A 19,673-nucleotide genomic window follows, 5' to 3' on the forward strand; every position below is an offset into this window, starting at 1 on the left:
GTTATGAGCAGGTTTGGGCCCCGTATCGAATGGTCATGTCAAACTCAAAAGCATTACCTCTTTCTCTCTCCAAAAAAATGTTAACAGATCAGCCAAGATTCTCCAGCCTTTCCTTGCCTTTAGGTTGGTCCAGAGGAGGTTTACAAGAATGTACCCAGGGACGAAGGGCTTGAGGAGCAATTGAGGACGCTGGGTCCATACTCGGTGAAGTGCAGAAGGACAAGGGAGAATCTCAGTGAAACTTAGAATACTGAGGAGGTCTGGATAGAGTGGGGATATGAAGAAGATGTTTCCACTAGTAGGAGAGACGAGGACCCAAGGGCACAGCAAGGGGCAATCCTTTAGAACTGAGATGAGGAGGAATTTCTTCAGCCAGAGGGTGGTGAATCATGGCACTCGTTGCCACAAAGGGCTGTCAAGGCCAAGTCTTTAAGTATATTAAAGACAGTGATAGATAGGTTCTTGATTAGTAAGGAGACCAAAGCTTATAGGGAGAAGGTAGGAGAAAGGGATTGAGAAACACATCGGCCATGATTGAACAGTGAAATAGACACAAATCGGCTAAACGGTCTCACTCTGTTCCTACATCTTATGGTAGAAGGACCTCAAAAATACGTCAAAGATCAGAGCTTCAATTTTGTCTATATGGCAATGACATTGAAATCTTGTAACGTCTCAGTGACACCCCAGCAACCTGATTTGCTACACAAACACTTGCTTACCTTTACAATGTATAAGAGACCCTCATTGGTCTTGGGATCAGTTATGACTTTGAAATTTCCATCACTGTCCCCGTTAATGATAGTGAACACAGCTCTGCTTGCATTGGTGTCCTTCATATCCTCGTCATCAACTGGCATTCGGAGGATCATCACGTCACTTACACTCTCGTTAGCCCAAACCATATACTGAAACAAGACAAAATCTTAATCTTAAAAAAAAAGTCCAATCTCTTTTCAGTCAATATTCTCAGCGTTAAGTTGTTAACAGTAAAATCTTCAATGAGACAGGAGTTAATGCATGTTTGAGAGGTGGTAAAAGAAAACTGGAAATCTGAATTTTGAAATCAAATAGTCACAACTAAACATCACAACAGGGTTTCAAAACCCAAAATATACAAGTGCAAAAGATTATTTCAAGTAAAACTTTTCACTCAGTGAGTAGTTAGGTTCTGGAATGCGCTACCTGGAAATGTGGTGGAGACAGGTTCAATTAAGGTATTCAAGGGGGGGCACTGGATGATTATTTGGATGGAAAATGGTGAGCAGGGATATGGGGAAAAAGGCAGGAGATTCACTGGAGGGAACAGAACCAGTGAAGGCACGATGGGCTGAATGGCCTTCCTCCGCCATAATACAGTAATTCCATCCATATCTTCACAGCCGTAATGTCTTCATTAGTGATGATCGCTTCATAAATATTAAGCACTTTAGTCCAATGTCAATATTTTGCTGATAATCAACTCCACTTTCAACTCCATAATCCAACACAGACAAGAACAAGTTTAAATTTTAAAAACCAAGGTGCAGATTTTGAATGAATGAAATGGTAAATGACAAGGTAGTTCATGATAAAACGTAGAACCAATCATCTTCTGGCAGTAAAAACTGTAAGTCATTTCTAGGACTGGTGTCCTTAGAACAGAGGAAATTTCAAGATGTAGGAGGCTTCCTAAATCCAAGGGGTATTTTGATGGAACAAGCGAGAAACGTGCAAAGACATTGAAAGGAAGAGAATGCAAAAATTGCAGAGGCACTGCCTGTAATTTTTCACTCTTCCTTAAGTTGGAGTGCTAGAAATTGTAAGCATTCAGCTTTTTGGTTTAGCAAAATAAGGGGTGCAAGGATAAGTCCAGTGATTACAGACCAGTGGTGGGGAAACTTCTGAAGACAACAATTCAGGACAGAGTTAACAGTCACAATGACAAGTGAGATTCAACTAATGGGACCCAGTGTGGATTACTCTAGAGTAAAAGGGCATTGAGCTAATTTGCAGGAGTGTTTTGAAGAGTAACACAATCGATGAGGGTAATGCTGCTAACGCAGTGTACATGGATTTCCAAATCAAGCTATTTGACACAGTGCCACGCACCAGATTCATAAACAAAGTTACAACACATAGAACAAAGGGGACAGAAGCCCCATGGATATAAAATTTGGCTGAGTATTAGGAAACAATAATGATTAGTGGATATTTTTAGGCTTGAGAGAGGATGGAAGATTTGGAATGAAGTTCCCCTTGGGTCAATATTGGAATCCTCGTTTTTCCTAATATACATGAACGATCTGGATCTTTACTATAAAACATTGTGATGAGGACGACAGTACTGATAGAGCAGCAGAAAGGTCAGTGACAACTGGTGGGGAGGGCAGAGTAATGGCAAACGTCAATGCAGTGCAAAGAGAAACACGAGGTAATCCCTTTTGGGACAAAAGAACAGTATAAAAACATAGACACCATACAGCAGCAGTAGCAGGTTTAGAGAGCTGTTCAAACATAGGGCTTTATTAATAAGGGCAGAGTTTACAAGAGCAAGGAAGTTATGTTGAACTTGGACTAGTTAGACCTCACCTGGAGTACTGTGCACAGTTCTGGGAACCACGAGAGAGGGGTCAACAGCAGGGTGGGAGGAGGGAGACAGAGCAAGGGCGAGACACACACACACACACACACACAAACACACACACACACACACACACACACACACACACACACATATACACAGATTCAGGAGACCTGTTCCAAGACTGAGTAAATATCATGCAGAAAGAAAGATGGGAATAGAAAAAGTTGCGACAAGTTTCCGTGGGGTGAAGGCAATGAGGATATTTGATTTAAACATTTTCAAACTCATGTGAGGTGAGGTATGGGCTGAGTAGATCAGAAGAAGCTGTTCCCACTTTTAACTTACCGTGAGGCAGAGGGCACAGTTTAAAAAGTAATTTACAAAATAAGAAAATACAAAGTTGAGGAAAAAACACTTCCTGCAGAGTAGTTAGGGTCAGAAACCCACTTGCTGAAAACATGATGGAGGCAAATTCAATTAAAGGCATTTGAGGGGACACCGAATGACTGGTTAACCAGAGTAACGATCAGAAATGCAGGAGAATGGCCCCAGGATATAATGTTCAATCAGAGAGCTAGAATAGCTATGATAGGCTGAACGGCCTCCTTCTGGTCAGTAACCTGTGGTCACAGATGGCAAGCAGCCAAGAGGAATGACAAGGAGTATGTTATTGTGTGGTCTGGAATGTGCAGCCAAGAAAACATTGTGGAGGACAGCGATTCAATTACAATTTTCAATAAGGAATGGGATAATTACTTGAAGGATAGAAAACAGTGAAGAGAAGACTAGACCTAACTGAAATACTCTACAATAGATAGCCAAAGAATAATGAGCTGGCTGCACTCTTTCTTAGCAACAAACTTGCACTGATGCTCAAGTCAGGTCAGCAGAAAAACAACATATTTTATTTATATTGACTTATTTTCCACAACAACTTACTTTGTTGGTCCTAAATGTTGGAGTATGGTCATTCACATCAGTAACGTGCACAACAACAGTTCCCGTAGAAAATAATCCGTAAGGTTTTCCCTCCATGTCTCTCACCTCGACTGTGAGTGTGTAAGTGTCCTGCTCCTAGAGGTATTGAACGTTTGATTGTGAAACAATGCCACACAACGATAATTTTCAAAAAACTTTTAACTCAAAAAATGCCCTGTTCCACAAAGTTGGAAAAAATGTTGCGACAGGTTTCCGTGGGGTGAAGGCAATGAGGATATTTGATTTAACATTTTCAAACTCGTGTGAGGTATGGGCTGAGTAGATCGGAAGAAGCTGTTCCCACTTTTAACTTATCGTGAGGCAGAGGACACAGTTTGAAAGTAATTTACAAAAGGAAAAAAATACAAAGTTGAGGAAAAAATACTTCCTGCAGAGTAGTTAGGGTCAGAAATCCACTTGCTGAAAGGGCAGCATGGTGGCACAGTGGTTAGCACTGCTGCCTCACAGTGCCAGAGACCCGGGTTCAATTCCCGCCTCAGGTGACTGACTGTGTGGAGTTTGCACATTCTCCCAGTGTCTGCGTGGGTTTCCTCCGGGTGCTCCGGTTTCCTCCCACGGTCCAAAGATGTGCAGGTCAGGTGAATTGGCCATGCTAAATTGCCCGTAGTGTTAGGTAAGGGGTAAATGTAGGGGTATGGGTGGGTTGCGCTTCGGCGGGGCGGTGTGGACTTGTTGGGCCGAAGGGCCTGTTTCCACACTGTAAGTAATCTAATCTAATCTAATGACAGAGACAAGTTCAATTAAGGCATTTGAGGGGCCACTGAATAATTTATTTAACCAGGGTAATGGTCTGAAGTGCAGGAGAATGTCCCAAGGATATAATGTTCAGTCAACGGGTTCCATCAAAACTGCTCAGCCATTTAAAAGATCATAGCAGATGATGCCTTCACACACACTAACTGTGCCTCCTTGCTCACAAATCCCTTAATATAATAATCTCTGCCTTGAATATACTTACACCAATGACAGAGAATCAATTGCTCTTCAAGGCAAAAAATGCCAAATTTTCACATAACAGTGGGACATTGCGTTTTTAAAGTCCCTGCCCTATATAACCAGCCCCTTATTCTGAATCTCGAGCTGCTCCAGCCAAGCCAACTGACTCCCAACATACGGGAAACTAGTAACAAAATCAGGAATTGTTGGGAAAACTCAGTAAGTCTTGCAGCATTTGCTGAGAGAAATCAAGAGTTCATATTTCCGGTCCAGTGAGCCTTCTTCAGAACTGACTGTGCGTCAGCACAGTCTTACCAGACCATTGAGCTGCTCTCTCATTGGAGAGAGGTGACTGATGATGATTAACCAGAGGGTCATCAAACCTCAAGTGAGGGGAGAGGGTGAGAAGGAGAGTCCTTCATAGTAACCTCAGCCAGTGTGGGGATTAAACTCATGCTGTAGGCATCACAATGATTCGCATACCAACTGTCCAGCCAACTGAGCTAAACCGATCAGAGTCTTCAGAGCGAGACCTAGGTCACTGCACCCGAAACGTTAACTCTGCTTTCTCTCCACAGATGCTGCCAGATCGGTGGAGATTTTTCCAGCAATTTCTAATTTCCAGCATCTGCAGTTCTTTGGTTTTGTTTGAAGGGGCACGCAGCAAGAACTAAGCTGAACTTGATCATCTTAACATGTATTACACCTGAAGTGCACACACTTGGGGGAAATGAAACGAAAATTTAATACATTTGGACAGTGACAGACATCACGTGATAGAAAATAAAACATTTCAGAGGATGTGGAGGGTCTAGCTCCCAAAGGGTTTTCCAGCACTGGAAATTTTCATGGTCTCCTACACCACCAACAGGGTTGTGCCACGCAGCTTGCTCTCTCCGATGTAAAATAACAGGCTGTGAATTTCAAACTCTTGCACTTTTAGATCCAAGAATTACAATGTTTTATTTTTATTTGTGCACTGGGTGGGGCCAACATCCAACATCAATCCCTTAAGGGTGGGAGCGAGCTACCTTCTCAAACTGCTGCGGTCGTTCAGGGTATAAGAACACCCACAATCCTGCTGAGAATCACACATTAATAAAGGAGTTTGAAAGCAGGCTTACCTCTCGGTCTAGTTTATCAGTCTGTGTTTTGAGTTCGCCTGTTCGCTCATCAACAGAGAATAGTTGGCCAAACTTTGAGGCTGGTTCCTGAGACAGAACCTTGTAACGAAGCAGAGTATTTAATGTATTGGGCTCATCAAGGTCAGTAGCTGTAAGCTTGAAGAAAGAAGTACCTAAAATTGAAAGTGCAAAGGATAATTAACAGCCGCTTTCAGGAAACGTCACATTGAGAAAGTTTATTATATTTAAAAAATGGACTCCTCTAATTTAAATCAGGCTCCATGTCCACCTACTCAATGGCACACAAGATACCGATAGTTAAGGTGATGTCAATTGGTTTCATTTTTCCTGGGCGGGTACAATTAAAATAGATACCTACATACCAAGGACAGCTTGTCCTTTTAAATAAAAACAAACAAAAATCAGCAGACATAACCTAAAACAAAAAGCTTAACCTACTTAGAAATTCATCCTGCAGCAGAGTACAGCAACTCAAAACAAAATGTGACACATTGATGTGCTCACAAGCATCTGTTCAAATCCAGAAGGTTTCACACAGGCAACACAGCCCAGAAAGTGGCCAAAGTGACCTCTGCCAGTATCCTGTGGCATATGCATCTCGACAACATGCCCTTTCTTGATTCTGTCACGTAGAGCTAGATTGTCAGAGATAAACAGCACAGAAACAGACCCTCCGGTCCAATTCATGCATACTGACCAGATATCCCAACCCAATCTAGTCCCACCTGCCAGCACCCGGCCCATATCCCTCCAAACCCTCTTAAATGTTGCAATTGTACCAGCCTCCACCACTTCCTCTGGCAGCACATTCCATACACGTATCACCCTCTGCATGAAAAAGTTGCCCCTTAGGTCTCTTTTATATCTTTCCCCTCTCACCCTAAACCTATACCCTCTAGTTCTGGACTCCCTGACCCCAGGGAAAAGACTTGGTCTATTTATCCTATCCATGCCCCTCATGATTTTATAAATTTCCAAGAAGTCACCCCTCAGCCTCCGACGCTCCAGGAAAAATAAGCCCAGCCTTTTCAGCCTCTCCCTGTAGCTCAAATCCTCCAACCCTAGCAACATCCTTGTAAATCTTTTCTGAACCCTTTCAAGTTTCACAACATCCTTCCTATAGCAGGGAGAACAGGATTGCACAGTATTCCCAAAAGTGGCCGAACCAAATGTTCTATACAGCTGCACCATGACCTCCGAACTCTTATACTCAATGTTCTGACCAATAAAAGGAAAGCATACCAAATGTCTTCTTCACTATCCTATCTACCTGCGACTCCACTTTCAAGGAACAATGAACCTGCACTCCAAGGTCTCTTTGTTCCGCAACACTCCCCAGGACTTGAACATTAAGTGTATAAATCCTGCCCTGTTTTGCCTTTCCAAAATGCAGCACCTCACATTTATCTAAATCAAACTCCAATATCTATGGCAAAGCCAGCATTTGTTGCAGGTCTCTAACTACCCCTTGAATTAAGTGTCTTGCTCGGCCATATCAAAAGCAGAGAGTCAAGATATTGCTGCAGTTCTGGAGTCATATGTAGACCGGACTGGGTAAGGATGACAGAATTGCTTTCCTAAGGAAAATTAGCAAACCAGATGAGATTTTTGCCACAAAGTAATGGTGACCAAGAAAATCAAAGACTGCAACAGAAGGTTAACTTGACAGTCAGAGCTAATCTCCCTTGTGCACTTGCCTAGTTTCTACTAGATATCAAACAGAACACAACAGAACACCACAAGACTGGTAGTCTCCACGTATCTACAAATATATCACTGATAACTTCAATTAAATACTTCCAATTATAAAATTCTTGAGGTCGATATATCCTTACCAACTGGTGAACCTTCAGCTACATTTGCAATGAACGTCTCTTCATTAAATGTAGGGATATTATCATTCACATCATTTACTTTAACAGTCAGATCAAGCGGATATTCAGGAACAAATCCTTCTTTGGTTCTTGCTGTTCCAGTAAGCTGTGGAATTGAAGAGAAACTCTTACAATTTGCCTATAATCACATGATCCCTTTTTAACGAGTATAACCAAAATAGAGTCAGGGGGATCTCAAGAAGATTCTTTGGAAGAATTCCGTTTTGAAGGGAAGTTTGACTGGACTTAGAACATTAACTCTGTTCCTCTCTCAACAGATTCTGCCAGACCTGTGGAGTTTCTCCAGAATTCTGTTTGTTTCAGATTTCCAGAATGTTACATTTCTCCCCCAATCATTAGCTTAGGATTCTAGACTACTGGTCCAGTAATATTATCACTGCACCACATCCCTACTTATAGTGATAACCAACAACCTGCCCTGAACCTCCCACGTTGATGCAATGGCCAAGGAGGCACAACAACACCTCTTCTTCCTCAGGTGGCTCAGGAAATGGCATGTCCATAAGGACCCTCACCAACTTTTATAGATGCATCGTAAAAAACATTCTGGGTACGTAACGGCCTGGTACGGCATCTGCTCTGCCCAGGATGGTAAGAAACTACAGAAGGTGGTGTGTACAGCCCAGACTATCACGCAAGCCAACCTCCCATCCATGGACTTCATTTACATTTCTCATTGCTGCGAAAAGGCTGCCAAGATCAAAGACCCCTCCCACTAAGATGTTGAGAGGCATAGATGGAGTGGATAGCCAGAGACTTTTCCCCATGGCAGAGATGTCTATCATGAGGGGGCATAATTTTAAGGTAGTTGGAGGAAGGTTTAGAGGAGATGTCAGGAGGTAGGTTCTTTACAGAGAGTGGTAGGTGGTGGGTGCCAGTGGTCTAGAATAGAACAGAATCTCTACAGTGTGGAAACAGGCCTTTCGGCCCAACAAATCCACAATGACCCTCCGAAAAGTAACCCACCCAGACGCATTCCCCTATTACTCCAAATTTACCGCAGACTAATGCGCCTCACCCACCCATCTCTGAACACTCTGGGTAATTTAGCATGGCCAATTCACCTTATCTGCACATCTTTGGATTGTGGGAGGAAATCAGAGCACCCGAAGGAAACCCACACAGGCATGGGGAGAATGTCCGTGTGGAGTTTGCACAGTTACCCAAGGCTGGAATCGAACCTGCTGTGAGGCAGCAGCACTAACCACTAAGCCACTGTGCTGCCCGAGTAGTAGAGTCAGACACATTAGGGACATTTCATCAATTCTTGGATAGGCACATGGAAGTTAGTACAATGAAGGGTATGGAGGTTAGTTTGATGTTCGAGTAGGATAAAAGGTCAGCACAGCATCGAGGACCAAAGGGCCTGTACTGGGCTGTACTGTACTGTTCAAAGTACACTGGTAATGTGCTCTTCTAGTCTCTTCCATCAGGCAGAAGATACAGATGCTTGAACACACACACCAGCAGATCCAAGAACAGCTTCTTCCCTGTTGTAATTAAATGACAAATGGACATCTCTAACTTCAAATAATGTTGATTTTGCTTTGTGCACCTCCTGTTCAGCCAAAAACCTTTTGCCGCACTGTCTAAATACCTGATGATCTGCACGTTCTTGTTTGCTATGATCTGCCTGTACTGCTCGCAAAAACAAAGCTTTTCACTGTACTTAGATACATGTGAGTAGAACAAATCAAATCAATAAGTCATTTAAGCATGGACCAAATTGAGACCAAGAATTCACCCTCTGTTCAACATGGCATCTTTGAAAGTTGCCACCCAGGTAAATAGTGCTGTGAAGAAGGCATATGGTGTACTGGGCTTTATTGGTAGAAGAATTGAGTTCCGGAGTCCTGAGGTCATGTTGCAGTTGCATAAGACTCTGGTGCGGCCTCATCTGGAGTATTGTGTGCAGTTTTGGTCGCCATACTATAGGAAGGATGTGGAGGCACTGGAACGGGTGCAGAGGAGGTTTACCAGGATGTTGCCTGGTATGGTAGGAAGATCGTATGAGGAAAGGCTGAGACACTTGGGGCTTTTCTCATTGGAGAAAAGAAGGTTTAGGGGAGATTTGATAGAGGTGTACAAGATGATTAGGGGTTTAGATAGGGTTGACAGTGAGAACCTTTTTCCGCTAATGAAGTCAGCTGTTACTAGGGGACACAGCTTTAAATTAAGGGGTGGTAGGTATAGGACAGATGTTAGGGGTAGATGTTTTACTCAGCGGGTTGTGAGTTCATGGAATGCCCTGCCAGTAGCAATGGTGGACTCTCCCTCTTTATGGTCATTCAAGCGGGCATTGGATAAGCATATGGAGGTTATTGGGCTAGTGTAGGTTAGGTAGGCTTCGGTCGGCGCAACATCGAGGGCCGAAGGGCCTGTACTGCGCTGTATTTTTCTATGTTCTATGGAAATTTTGGTGTTACTCTCTGTTATAAGCAGCTGAAAACATAACAAATGATGAACAAACACTCTGTCAGCACTGACTGCAAACACCAGGCTATCCCTCAGTCTAATCTCAACTCATAACAAACGTAACTCATTCAAGAATTTGCTGCCAAGTTACCATATGCAAGTACAGACGAAGACCATTAGAGACACTTACGCTAAACGACGGGTACTCTTCACGATCCACGGTCCGTAACACAAATATTTTACCCGTCTCGGGTTCAATACGGAAAAAACCCAATGGAGGATGATCAACTCCTTGTCCGGTAATTTTGTACAATAATGTATAGTTCTGCTCATACTCTGATTTTATCTGGGGGAAAAGGAAAAGAAAAAAAATCAGGAGTCAATTAAATGTTAGTGCAATTTCCACTTTTCACTTTGATGGATGAACAGTCAGACAGAGTAGGAGTACATTGGACACCCTCTAACAGAGGATTACAGTGGGTCCAGCCAATGGAAACCTGGTGAAAAAGTGAAGGAGTATCTCCAACAGGGGACACGCCCTGCTCCAGATTGGGACCACTGTCAAGAGTCTTGTTACCCATAGTTCCTATGGCCTCATGTAGGGGAAATTTGGATGAAATTGAGAATAGTGCAGTAAAAAGTATGTAACGTACCATTTGGGAATTTTGACCCTTGAAGCAGAGTTAGATGGAGTTCAGTTTCAGTACTGTGAATTTTTTTTTAACATATTAAAAGTCAGAAAGCCATTTGGACAAATAGTGACACAAATACATCATTGCCAAATAAGCACGAGACTTACGGATTGTCTAACTATACAGCTGTGAAGTTATTTGTACATCATAAGAACTCGGAGCAGGAGTAGACCATTCAACCCCTCAAGCCTACTCTACCATTCAATACGATCATGGCTGATCTCCTCTCAGCCTCAACTCCTTTTTCCTGCCCACTCCCCAGAACCCTTCAACCTATTACTAATTAAAAATCTGTCTAACCACTCATTAAACTTTCCCAAAGTCCTGGCATCCACTCTGGGGTAGTGAATTCCACAGGTTCACAACCTTTTGAGAGAAGCAATTTCTCACCTGTTTTAAATCTGCCACCCCTTATATACTAAAACTTTTACACTGCCGTATTTATGACTTCTCAACAACAGAGCTGAAAGTTCTCAGTTCAGCAGAGCAGTTTCATCCCAACAGCTTGGCAATTTGTTAGGGTCAAAGTTTGGGAGAAGATTTGTAGCTCGGGTGCTCGTTGTTGTGGTTCTGTTCACCAAGCTGGGAATTTGTGTTGCAGACGTTTTGTCCCCTGTCTAGGTGACATCCTCAGTGCTTGGGAGCCTCCTGTGAAGCGCTTCTGTGATCTTTCCTCCGGCATTTGTAGTGATTTGAATCTGCCGCTTCCGGTTGTCAGTTCGAGCTGTCCGTTGTAGTGGCCGGTATATTGGGTCCAGATCGATGTGCTTATTGAATCTCATCCACAGATTCAATCAATAAGCACATCGATCTGGACCCAATATACCGGCCACTGCAGCGGACAGCTCGAACTGACAACCGGAAGCGGCAGATTCAAATCACTACAAATGCCGGAGGAAAGATCACAGAAGCGCTTCACAGGAGGGTCCCAAGCACTGAGGATGTCACCTAGACAGGGGACAAAACGTCTGCAACACAAATTCCCAGCTTGGTGAACAGAACCACAACAATTTGTTAGGTGTTCAGAATCTCCAGGTGGAGAGTTTTTAAAGAGGCTTTTAGACATAATAACTAAAAGAAACCCAGCCCTCAGAACTGGAAAGAAGTCTTTAAAAACTGTTTCAGCAGTCCAGAATACCAGAAGAAGTCAATTAAGTAAAGTAAAATTAAAGATAGCAGGGATATTTCACCAAGTATCTGAAAACTTTACAGAAGAGAAAAAGGTTGAATAGAGGGGTCTATGTTAAGATCTTCACAAACTGACTTATGTATAACTTTTTTTGTGTAATGAATTCATGTTCTTCTGTTAAAAGAACATCAGCAGCCTCATGTAAATACTTGTGGTGACTAACCATCATTGTAACCAACTGCAGAAATAAAACTCTCAAATCTATCAGGCCCGGTTTCTTGCTTGAATCTGACTTCTCTGTCACAGAGTTGACACCAAATCACTGAAATGTTTCCAAGGAACAGAAGTTACAGTCACTTCTGCTATAATGCAGTAATTCTATTCTCACATAATTCCGAATATTGCATAACAGCAGCACCATTTAAACAAACGGGATTAGATTAGATTAGATTACTTAGTGTGGAAACAGGCCCTTCGGCCCAACAAGTCCACACCGACCCGCCGAAGCGTAACCCACCCATTCCCCTACATTTACCCCTTTACCTAACACTACGGGCAATTTAGCATGGCCAATTCACCTGACCTGCACATCTTTGGAATGTGGGAGGAAACTGGAGCACCCGGAGGAAACCCACACAGACACGGGGAGAATGTGCAAACTCCACACAGTCAGTCGCCTGAGTCGGGAATTGAACCCGGGTCTCTGGCGCTGTGAGGCAGCAGTGCTAACCACTGTGCCACCCATTGTAACCAATACGTTCACGCTATAGAAACAGTGTCCCCAGTTGGTCAATCGTGTTATAGCAAATTCACATTAAAGAAACGTGCGTTATAGCAGAACGACCTGTATATATAATTCTAAGGGCTGGAGCAATCAAAGCAATAGGGGAAGACAGCAGGAACAGGATATTGAGTTGGATGATCAGCCATGATCATATTGAATGGTGAAGCAGACACAAAGGCCTACCCCCACTCCTCTTCTCTATGTTTCTTTGTAACTTGTCCAGTATCAGCAATTGCGATCATAACATCAGTTTGACTTGAATAAAAACGTTGCAACTTACAGTTTGAACATACTTGGGGAAAGGTCCAGCGTCATTCTCAGTGATAGAAAATGGAAGAGGTCTCCACCTCCGTTTCTGACGTCGCAGTATAACTGCACGCTTGGATCGAACACGTTCTTTTAATTCATGCTGAAAATATTAAGCACGACATGAGGCAACATTAACCTCATTCAGCTTCACAACCTCAGTGTCTTTCAAACTCTTTACAGACAAAGATACATTTGCTCAAAGAATGTCAATGATGTAAACACAGACCATGACTTTCAAAGTACCACAAACAGAATTAAATGGGTGGGTGCCTTTTTTCCCCCATGAGGGATGCTAATTGAGGGACATACATGGACTAGGACTAGGACACTAAGTAGAAGTCTTACACTCAAGTACATCCATGATGTTTTACATCCAGCAGAATGGGGACAGATGGGGTTGTTGTTTTAGGTTCATAGTTCCTTGAAAGTACAGCTGCAGGTAGAAAGGACAGTGAAGTTGATATTTGGTATGTTTGCCTTTATTGGTCGGTGCATTGAGTATACGAATTGTGAAGTCATGTTGCTGCTGTACAGGACATTGGTTAGGCCACTTTTGGAATACGGTGTGCAATTCTGGTCTCCCTGCTACAGGAAGGATATTGTAAAAAATGAAAGGACTCAAAAGATTTACAAGGCTGTTGTCGGGGTTGGACAGTTTGAGCTATAGGGAGAGGCTGAACAGGCTGGGGCTGTTTTCTCTGGAGCGTCAGAGGCGGAGGAGTGACCTTATAGAGGTCTATAAAATCATGAGGGGCATGGATAGGTAAATAGACAAAGTCTTTTCCCTGGGATCGGGGAGTCCAGAACTAGAGGGCCTAGGTTTAGGGGGAAGAGGGGAAAGATTTAAAAAGGGATCCAAGGGGCAACTTTTTCAAGCAGAGGGTAGTGTGTGTACGAAATGAGCTGCCAGAAGAAGTGGTGAGGCTGGTATAATGATAGCATTTAAAAGGCATCTGGATTGGGTTTATGAATAGGAAGGGTTTGGAGTGATATGGGCCAAGGGCTGGCAAATGGGACTAGATTAATTTAGGATATTTGGTCGGTGTGGACAAGTTGGACTGAAGGGTACAGCTCTATGACTGTACATCTGTGTACAGGTTGATTTATAATCTGATAACTCTGGAGGTGGGATTTGCACACAGGTTTCCTGGCTACCAGGTTGGGTTCAGTATGACTGTGCTGCAAAACCCCACAGTTTTAGAATGCCTACAGCATGGAAGCAGGCCATTCGGCCCATCAGGTCCACACTGACCTTCCAAAGAGGTTTCCACTCTCCCCCACCGCATCCCTAACTTTGTATTCCCTACAGCTAATCCATCTAACCCGCACATCCTGGACACTATGGGCAACTTTGCACAGCCAATGCACCCTAACCTGCACATCTTTGGACTGTGGCGGGGGGGGGGGGGCGGGGGGGGAGCAGAGAAACACACGCAGACACAGACAGAATGTGCAAACCTCGCACAGACACTCAGTCACCCAAGGGTGGAAGCTGGCTCCCTGAAGAGTGCTGACCGTGGAGTCACCGTGCTGTCTTGTTTTAACATTTCACCCGAAAGGCACTCACTCAGAGAGATAGTTTACATTACATGCTCAAGCTTCTAGTATGTTTTTTTTAAAAAAAAAAGGTTCATTCGTAGGATGTGGGCATCACTGGCTGGGCTGGCATTTATTACCCATCCCTAACAGCCCAGGGGGCATTTAAACCGCATTACCTGGTCTGGCCTCCATGTGACTCCAAACCCATGACAATGACAGCAATTTCCCTCCTCACAAGGACATCAGCGAACCAGATGGGTTCATCTGACAACTGGCAATGGTTTAATGGTCATTATATGATTCATAATCCCAGACTTTTATTGAATTCAAATTGCACCACCTGCGAGATTCAAACCCAAATCCCCAGAACATTGCCTGGGTCTGGATTGATAGTCTTGTGATATTACCTCTAGGCTATCACCCCCTCCCATAAAGTTAGGATGTCAAGTGCAAGTGCCCCCTACGGAGCCACAAGTCGACAACAGATTTATAAAATAACAATCAACAGAATCATTGTCGTTAATGCCGTAGGAACAGAATCTCAGCCTCTAGAATAGTGATGGAACATCAGTAATCTCTTTTGTCCTCCCTTCTCCAACCTCACTCCCATCCCTAGCACTATGGCAACGCTAGCAAGTGGGAGATCAGAGCTCCAGCCTCCAAAATGATGGGCTGATACAGTAGGATAGCCACACTCAACGAAAGCAGAGTAGTCCCTGCTCATTGTTCCTGGAGACTCCAGCTGGCATTAAGAGAAGTCACATGTGACTCTCAAACAGCCATGGGTACATCCAGAGTCAGAATCCCTTCAGCCCATCAAGTCTATGCTCATCTATCCACACTAGTCCCACTTGCCTGTATGAGGCCCATAGCCTTGAATGTAATGACATTTCAAGTGCTCATCCACATACTTTTTACAAGGTAACATGGTTACCTGCATCAACTACCCTCCCAGACAGTGCATTCCAGAAACCCACTTTACTGTAAATTTAACTTTGCCAAGTTCCACAGTAGACCCTCCACTTTGTGGGAGGGGGTGATAGTCTTGTGATATTACCTCTAGGCTATCAATCCAGACCCACAGTAGACCCTCCACTACCTCAAATTGAAAAAAGGTTCCTTAAATCCTTTCTAAACCTTTCACCTTAAATTGGTGCTGCCTTATTATTAATCCTTCTAAGGGGAATAGCTCCTTTCTATTCACCTTGTCTATGCCCCTCATAAACCTTATTCACATCTATCAGGTCCCACTCAGTCTTCTATGCTCCAAAAGATAACAACTGGAATCCACTAAGACTTTCTTCAAAAGCAAAAAAACTAAAATCCCCATCCGAGGCAACACCTTGGTGAAACAGTCTACTGGAGGCAAAAACAAAGAGGGGGCAGGAAACCAGTTCATTTTGCGCAGCCAAGAAATAGCACAGACGTATCGTCATTGTGGACTGTGGGACTCAGCAACATCACTTTGCACGAAACATTCAAGTTACTTAACCATTACGGAGCACGGTTCGCTGAGGTCATGGAGGAAGGGATTAAACCAATAAGTCAAGTTGTTTACCTGCAAGTTTGGCTGAATCGACAAATGGACCCGAATTGTGCAACACACCAGCATCAGTGAATCTCGTAGATGAATGTTAAAACTCCGTTGTTCATTGATATGCAGAGCTCGAGATGCAAACAAGTAGCCATTAGGCTTCACACCAAAGTCTGGATCATCAGTGCTTATGTGTGATATATCTTTGCAACAATGCTTTAAATCCACTGTATTAAAAGAGTCAAACAGAAAGGGCATGGTTATTTGCTAATCCATGTTTCCTAGTGTATGCTGCAGGCAAAACTACCCGTTGAAGTCTTCTGTGCAATATGGTTAAGGAATAACAAATACCAAGCATACTTACAGAAAAATGTAAGGAACAGAAGAAGACAGGGATCAATAGACCCTTACTTTCAAGATACGTTGGACAATAACTGAACTATTGCAAAATACAAGTCTTTAGCTCAGCTCCACGCACATGAAGTGATTTGATTTGGTTTATTGTTGTCACATGTACCCAAGTATAGTGTAAAGTTGTGCTTTGCAAACAGTACATGGCAAACAGTGGCTGAGAAAAGGTATGGGCAGTGGAGGGGTAGAAGCTGCAGCACCCTATAAAATTCAGCTCCTGTATATATAAAAGTGTTAATTCAAGATTTGGAACATAAGAAATTGGAGCAGGAGCAGGCCATCCGGCCCTTCGAGCCAGTACTACCACTCAATGGGATCAAGGCTGATCATCAAATTCAGTCCTCTGTCCCACTTTTTTCACCCCATACCTTTCAAATTATTTAGCCCCAAGAACTATTTCTGATTCTTTCTTGAAAACATTCAATGTTTTTGGCCCCAACTCTTTTCTGTGGCAGAAAATTCCACAGGCTTCCCACTCTCTGGGTGAAGATATTTCTCCTCATCTCTGTCCAAAATGGTCTAACCTGTATCCTTGGAGGCTTAAACTAAGGGTCACAGACTCAGAATATATGGTAGACCATTTAGTTCAGAGCTGAAGAGAAAATTCTTCACCCAGTGAGTGGGGAACCTGTGGAACTGTCTGCCAAAGCGCTTGTGGTCAAACATGATATCAACGATGACTTAAGAGAACTGGGAGTTTTAAATTCCAAACTAATTAAGACAATTTCTTCATTTCTCACCCTGTGACAGCATCAAACTGCAGTTATAGAGGGGCATTAACAGAACAGAACATCAGAAGGAGAGTTGTTGAAACAAAATATGTTGCTGTGTCATATCAGAAGACATTAGGACAAAGAGAGGGGAGAGAAAGAGACAGAGAGAGACAGAGACAGAGACAGAGCAGTGGAGCAGTGAAACTGAGGTTTCCAAGCTCTCGAGTTGGGTTACCTTTTGAAATGTTTTGGTTTTCTTTAATATTCGGACCCTGCACAGTTACAACAACAACAGGTTTGTCGATGCTTGCTTCACCAAAGTCTGTGAGCATCTAAAAAAAAGTCCAATGAAATAAAATTTAGTTTCAAAAGTAATTTTACACTGCCAGTACCACAGTGGAAACGTGCAAAGAATTGCATACAACTTTCACATTAATACCTGAAATATTTTTGAAAAGGATTGAAAACTAAAAAAAAGCCAGATATCAACAGAAAGTGTTGAAAACATGTCTGGTGATCTCTCCCATGGTGACCAGTAAGCTATAATGGTTATTGTAAAGACCCATCTGGATCAATAATGCCCTCCAGGAATGAAACCAATGGCTGCTCTACCACAGGTGTAAGTCAGTGATGACGGGTAGTTCTTTAGATGTATGACTAAGTAGAAGTATTCTGAAAAGACTCAAATTAAAAGTAAATTAGTAGGATTAGCCCTGTGCAACAGTATTAAATACATTTACATTATGACTAGAAGTACACAGTTATATATTAATTTGATTCAACTTTAGTTATTAACTGAGGTTTTATCCATCGTGTGTGTTTTGATATTAATGAAATGTCTAATATTGAGATAATACAAAACTAATCTAGCAGGAACTCTATTTTCAGAATTAAGACCAATGTCACATTTTATCAAACCTGATCATAACTCTTTAATGTAACCTACACTAACATTATTGGTCAGAGTATTGAGTACAGGAGTTGGGAGGTCATGTTGCAACTGTATAGGACATTGGTTAGGCCACTTTTGGAATATTGTGTGCAATCGTCATCTTCCTATCGGAAAGATGTTGTGAAACTTGAAAGGGTTCAGAAAAGATTTACAAGGATATTGCCAGGGTTGGAGGATTTGAGCTACAGGGAGAGGCTGAATAGGCTGGGGCTGTTTTCCCTGGAGCATCGGAGGCTGAGGGAAGACCTTATAGAGGTTTATAAAATCATGAGGGGCATGGATAGGGCAAATAGACAAAGTCCTGGGTGGGAGAGTCTCACCTTTGGATGGTAAAGTCCAGAACTAGAGGGCACAGGTTTAGGGTGAGAGAGGCAAGATATAAAAGAGACCGAAGGGGCAACTTTTTCACACAGAGGGTGGTACGTGTATGGAATGAGCTGCCAGAGGAAGTGGTGGAGGCTGGTACAATTGCAACATTTATAAGGCATCTGGATGGGTATATGGATAGGAAGGGTTTTGAGGGATATGGGGCGGGTGCTGGCGAATGGGACTAGATTGGGTTGGGATAGCTGGTCAGCATGGACGAGTTGGACCGAAGGGTCTGTTTCCACGTTGTACATCTCTAGGACTCTGTGACTTTAATGTTTTGCTGATTTACTTTATTACTTTAAGTCTTAATCATACAAGACCTTCACTTTTTGTTCACATAGGTCATTGGGAGCCTTCTTAAGATCACTGGGCATGAGAGGTGAGCATCCATTTAGGGGGAGTCAGGAAGTGCCTTTTCACACATACACACAAGTGAAAATCAAAATAAACTGTGAATGGAGAGTCAAATGAAATTTTGAAGATTACAGAAATCGACAAATTATTGAAAGGTATCACGGAATCTGGAGCAAAAATTAAGTGAGTTACAGATCAGCCATGGTCAAACTGAATGAACAAAGAATTGAATGGTCCTAGTATTCCTATTCTACTTGATAACAGACTAATACCGCGACAGCCATCCAGTCTTGTGGTGCAGTGGTAGTGTCCCTAACTCTGAGCCAGTTGCACAAATTCAACTCATTTGCTAGAGGAAAAAATAGAATTGAAAATATCTAGTCACCAAGGTGACTGGGAAGGGTTCAAATAAATGCCCAGCAACATCCAATGGGTAGCTAATTTTAGGAAAAAAAAGTCTAGAGAATTTGAATGCTTAAAATTGCTGCTGCTTTACATGGTAGCATAGGATTGACTTTAAAAAAAGGCACAATAACATCTTCAACAAAATGAGAGAGAGAGAGAAATCAGAGCAAGATTACATTATACAAACCATTGTTCAGTATAATTATGACTAATCATGGCTTCAGTTTACCCTCAATGTGCTGAAACCCAGAAGAATATCTGTCTACCCAAAATAGACAAACAGTAAACCTATTTATCCCAGAAAATACAGAAATCTTTGGGAGAAAAATTAAACATTCTTGACACATTTAAATTTACACATTATTTAACAAAGTAAATATTAGCAGCAAATTAGAGTATTTTTTCAAGAAGTAAAATTTGCAAACTAGACCAGGCCTCAGCTGACAAAATTCTAGGTTAGAGTGGTGCTGGAAAAGCACAGTAGTTCAAGCAGCATCCGAGGAGCAGGAAAATTGATGTTTCGGGC

At 42.7% G+C, this 19,673-nt stretch overlaps 1 protein-coding gene across 1 annotated transcript in view; it reads right to left on the reverse strand.

Moving 5' to 3' along the window:
- Positions 1 to 19,673, reverse strand: part of LOC140476861 (desmocollin-1-like) — a 43,022-nt gene that overhangs the window by 17,474 nt on the left and 5,875 nt on the right. The window contains exons 3-10 of the mRNA XM_072569731.1: positions 17,303 to 17,399; positions 15,968 to 16,170; positions 12,842 to 12,970; positions 10,147 to 10,302; positions 7,482 to 7,626; positions 5,626 to 5,798; positions 3,506 to 3,640; positions 723 to 908 (exon numbers count right to left, since the gene is read on the reverse strand). Coding sequence (XP_072425832.1) covers positions 723 to 908; positions 3,506 to 3,640; positions 5,626 to 5,798; positions 7,482 to 7,626; positions 10,147 to 10,302; positions 12,842 to 12,970; positions 15,968 to 16,170; positions 17,303 to 17,399 — 1,224 coding nt within the window. The remainder of the gene's footprint in view (positions 1 to 722; positions 909 to 3,505; positions 3,641 to 5,625; positions 5,799 to 7,481; positions 7,627 to 10,146; positions 10,303 to 12,841; positions 12,971 to 15,967; positions 16,171 to 17,302; positions 17,400 to 19,673) is intronic.

Source organism: Chiloscyllium punctatum, chromosome 5, assembly GCF_047496795.1.
Source record: "Chiloscyllium punctatum isolate Juve2018m chromosome 5, sChiPun1.3, whole genome shotgun sequence".
Lineage (NCBI taxonomy): Eukaryota > Metazoa > Chordata > Chondrichthyes > Orectolobiformes > Hemiscylliidae > Chiloscyllium > Chiloscyllium punctatum.